At 55.1% G+C, this 4130-nt stretch overlaps 1 protein-coding gene across 1 annotated transcript; it reads left to right on the top strand.

The window, feature by feature from the left end:
- Positions 1-432: 432 nt before the first annotated feature.
- On the top strand, positions 433-3424 carry LOC135967530 (protein FAM90A5-like). Its single transcript, XM_065531060.1, has 4 exons — positions 433-552; positions 1039-1238; positions 1698-1806; positions 2462-3424. The coding sequence occupies exons 1-4, from the start codon at positions 433-435 to the stop codon at positions 3422-3424; spliced, it is 1392 nt and encodes a 463-aa protein (XP_065387132.1).
- The last annotated feature ends 706 nt before the right edge of the window (positions 3425-4130 follow it).

The raw sequence follows: 4130 nt of genomic DNA on the forward strand, positions 1-4130 counted from the left end.
TGTAGCTTCTATTCTTTTGTCCCTCAGGGGAGAGAGAATCATTGTGTCTTCTACTGGAGTGAATGGTGATAGACCTAAGTCCAGTCTCCAGAATCAGTTGTTTGGTTGGGATTGAAATCTCAACTCCAACTCCACATACCTAGGCCGTGGGCCATGTGGCAGGCGAAGTTTACTCTTGGACCAGGTAGTCACGGCAGAGGAACACACAATATCTGAGGATGCACACACCACATTGTGATCCACAGATTTGACCGACGGGTGGTGAGGTCTCCTCATGACCACACCGTCATGGAATTAGCTGAGGGTTTCTTGTGGGTGTGTGAATATCCAATGTGCCTAACCATCACTTTGTGTGTGTTTGTGTGTGATTCAGGTGACCCAACCATCAACCCCTGAAAAAGGCAGCCATAAAACGCCCAGGAGACGAAGAAGATGGCACGTCGTGACCCCAAAAGTGGGGCAAACAGACTCGTGAGAGCCCAGACCCTCCAGAAGCAGCAGAGGGCCCCAGCTGGGCCAAGGGCTCCCCCACCCGATGAAGAAGATCCCAGGGTAGTCTAGCCTTGGAATGTTTTGGGTATCGAGGGGGGAGGAGGGGGCGAGTGTCACACGGTCCTCAGAGACTGGGTTGGATTCCAAAGAGTTCTGCCAGCACCACCCGGGTTGCTTTTCCCATCCAAGGTGGGCCTGGCTTGGGACCTCCTCCCCGGCCCGACAGGTCCCTGGAGAGACTCTTGGGAGCAACCTCCCTTTCCACTCAGAATCCTGTGTAGCCAGGTTGGGCTGTGTTGTGGACATCGGGTTCACGATAGTCCCCGCTAGAACCCTGAGTCCTTCCTTTGAGAGTTCCTCCGTCACATGGGCTTTGGGAGGGAACATCGTAACCGAACCCTCCCGCCACTTAAGGGCCCCCATGCCGGTGTCCCCGCTTTGGAATCCTCACTCAGTTCTGAATTCACAATCCGTCTCAATGTTGACATTGGATCACTGCCTGTGGCTTCAGCTCATTCACTGACATCACTTCCTTTCCACCCACAGGTCAAGTGCAAAAACTGCGGGGCCTTTGGCCACACGGCCAGAAGTACCAGGTGCCCCATGAAGTGCTGGAACGGAGCCCTGGTTCCCCAGACCTTTGGGAGAAAGGAAGGGAAGGAAAACCGGAAACCATGGAAGCCCCAGGTTCGAAGGAACCCTGGGCCCTTGAACAAGGAAAAGGGAGAGAAGGAAGCGAGACCGAGGTGAGCAGTGGGAGGGGTTTTCACCACCCTTAGGGTACTGCCACCTAAGGACACAGTGTCTCTGCACCCGCACACCGTGTGCCTTTCCGTCTCTGGGACAGGGAAGGAACGCTGCAGAGAAACAGACCAGAGCTCCGTGTCCTCCCGGGTTCCCCATCCGGGAGCTCCTTTGGCTCTGGGAGATTCAGGGACGGTGGAGAGGCGGGGGCGCTTCGTGCAGGTTCCCCATGACAGGGGGAAAAGCAACGGAATCCAAATGACAGTCCTTACTTGGGAAGCCTAGAGGGCCACCAGCAGGATGGGAAGGTTGGCACATGAGGGAAGGTGCAGAGGCGGAAAGGGCGCAAAAGTTCCATTTATGTATCACAAAACACAGAAAGGGACTGGGCCCCAGACAGGGTTCTCCCTGTCTCCTGGGGAGAACCAGGGGGAAGGGCCTGAACTTTTTCTCTTCTGCAGGCAACAAGACCTGCAGAGGAAGGCTCTCCTCCAGATCTTTTCCGGGACACCTCCGGAGAAGCTGCCGCCAAATCGAAAAGGATCCATGGAATCTTGTGATTATCTGAGGGTGAGTGTCACCCTGGGCCCCTGGTCTTTTTCTCCTCTAGGTCACTTTGGTTGATTTCCTTTCAGGTTCCCGTGTGTGTGAGGGGATCGGGGAACCCTTCTTCCTGCCTTCTTGGGGTCAGGGACTCCATGATCCTTCCAGGTCCATTTGATTCCAGATGAAGGCATCTGAAGATGCCGTATTTCCTGTTGCTTTCCCTCTGTGCAATGGTGGCAAGCCTGCCAACAATGTCTTCCTAGCGGCGTGAGGAAATTAGTCCCTCAGGGGCCCCAAACATGGAGGCGGCTCACCCCAGGAACATGCATGTTTTCAGAAAAGACGTCCTGGGAACCCTTGAGCCACCGACCTGCCTTCAGAAGGGCATTAGTCCGTCCCACTTCATGGAAGGCTGAGTGGAGGCGCTTTGATCCAGTGAATGCCCAAGACACAGTCTTTAGAAAAATGGTATTCTCAGATCATAGCTCGAGAGTGCATTTTTCATGGGTCTTTCCCAGATCAGCACTCACCTTGAGGATCTGTCCCTACTTCTAAGGACCGCCTGTCCTTACCGTATTAAGAATTTCCTGCTGTGTACACCTTGTCTTTGGATGTGGTTGATTTCCATGTTGGCTCGATGCCGAGGAACTTCTAACGTGTGTGGTCTCCTTTCTTTCAGGTTGCAAGCAGGCCAATGCCGGTCCAAGCAACTAATAAGAGGCCACGCGTGGACCCTGCCCTCACTGATGGCTCAGCTACCAAAATGTCTGACACGGTATCCATCTTGGCTTCACTGTCTCCCCTCAGAAAAGCCAGTCTGAGCTCCTTGTCAAGTCTCCGACCAAAGGAACGACAGACAGGGGCTGTGGCCGACATCCCTCAACCTGGAGTCAGGCAGCAGGGCCCGGAGCCTCTAGTCCTGAGGAAGCCGACACACAGCAGGCCTCAGGGTGGCTGTCGAGAAGTTCCCCAAGCTGCCTCCAAGCCCCACGGCCTGATCTGGGTCATCAGCCCCCAGGCACAAGACAAACGTCCTGCGGTGACCTCACAGCCCTGCCCACCAGCCGACACACACATCTTGGGCCTCGGCTCCAATCTCAGTTTCAGGCCAGGAGCCAAGAGACCTGCCCAGGCTCCGACTCAGGCTTGCCTGAACTTCCCCAAGAAACCGAGAATGGGTCCCTTCCAGATGCCCGAAAATGCCATCCAGGGAGGTGAGCTGGGGGCCCCGGAGACTCTCCAACCTCCGCCAGCTGCAACCGAACTCAGACCAAGTCCGTCGCCCCACATGAGCAGGAGGACACCCGCCCAGGTGCCCAGCAGCGACCGGCAGCCTCCGCACAGCAGACCTTGCCTGCCTACTGCCCAGGCCTGCACCATGTCCCATCACCCAGCGGCCAGCCACGATGGGGCCCAGCCTCTCAGAATGCTCTTCCGGAGACTGGAAAACGGATGGTGGAGCTCCAGCCTCCTGACAGCTCCCTCGTTTCCCTCTCCTGAGAAGCCGGGAGCCTTCCTCGCTCACAGCCCTCATGTCTCAGAGAAGTCTGAGGCTCCCTGTGTTCCTGTCCCCCTGAGTGTCCTCTATGAGGACCTTCAGGTTTCCTCCTCCTCAGAGGACAGCGATTCTGACCTGGAGTGAGACTACAGGTGGCCAGGGCTCCATTGCATCCAGCTCCCATGATTTGGAGGGGTCTGTGGGACTGAGGAGCACAGAGCAGAGAGCAGACTGTGTGTGGTGACTCCTAAGCTCCCCAGCTGTGGTGCTTCTGTGGATGTTGGAACCCTGGCCAGGCAGGGACCACATGCAGAGACTCTGCCTCATCGAAATCTGGTGAGGGACATTGTAGTTCGCAGGGCGCTCCGGAAACCCGACACCAGAAGCATCTGTGCCAATGATTCGTTGCCTCAGAAACTGGGTGACGGTGACGCATGGGAGTCAGACTTCCGCTGTGATGTCAGTAGGAAACTGGGGAATGACTGTGCATTTGCTGTCTAGATGACTGAATCAGGGAACAGTTAGGGAACCCTGAGAGATGCAGGCCTTCAGCTGTGCCCCACCCTGAGAGCAGTGTTTTGGACGCTGTGAAGCGTTCTGCACAAAGCGTTCTTGGGGTGTTTCCTCAGCCTCGAAAATTGGGCTCTGGAATGCCATTAGAAATAGGTGTGTTTAATTTGTTTTGAAGTGAATAAAATTCTCAAAAAGATGACATACTCTCTTTTGACTTTCATTCCGTGTTTGTGTGTAACTGATTTTCCAAGGGCTTGAAAATTTCTTGACTTGTCAGCAATCCAAGTCATTTTGTCTCCGAAACAGAGTTGATTGAGGGGACCGCAGGTCTTCGCAG

Source organism: Macaca fascicularis, chromosome 15, assembly GCF_037993035.2.
Source record: "Macaca fascicularis isolate 582-1 chromosome 15, T2T-MFA8v1.1".
NCBI classification, from domain to species: Eukaryota; Metazoa; Chordata; class Mammalia; order Primates; family Cercopithecidae; genus Macaca; species Macaca fascicularis.

Bases quoted from the DNA above. Each gene is read 5' to 3' on its own strand.
- LOC135967530 (XM_065531060.1), top strand. From the start codon at position 433: ATGGCACGTCGTGACCCCAAAAGTGGGGCAAACAGACTCGTGAGAGCC. The intron at 553-1,038 runs GTAGTCTAGCCT...TTCCACCCACAG, and splicing joins CCGATGAAGAAGATCCCAGG to GTCAAGTGCAAAAACTGCGG. The intron at 1,239-1,697 runs GTGAGCAGTGGG...TCTCTTCTGCAG, and splicing joins GAGAAGGAAGCGAGACCGAG to GCAACAAGACCTGCAGAGGA.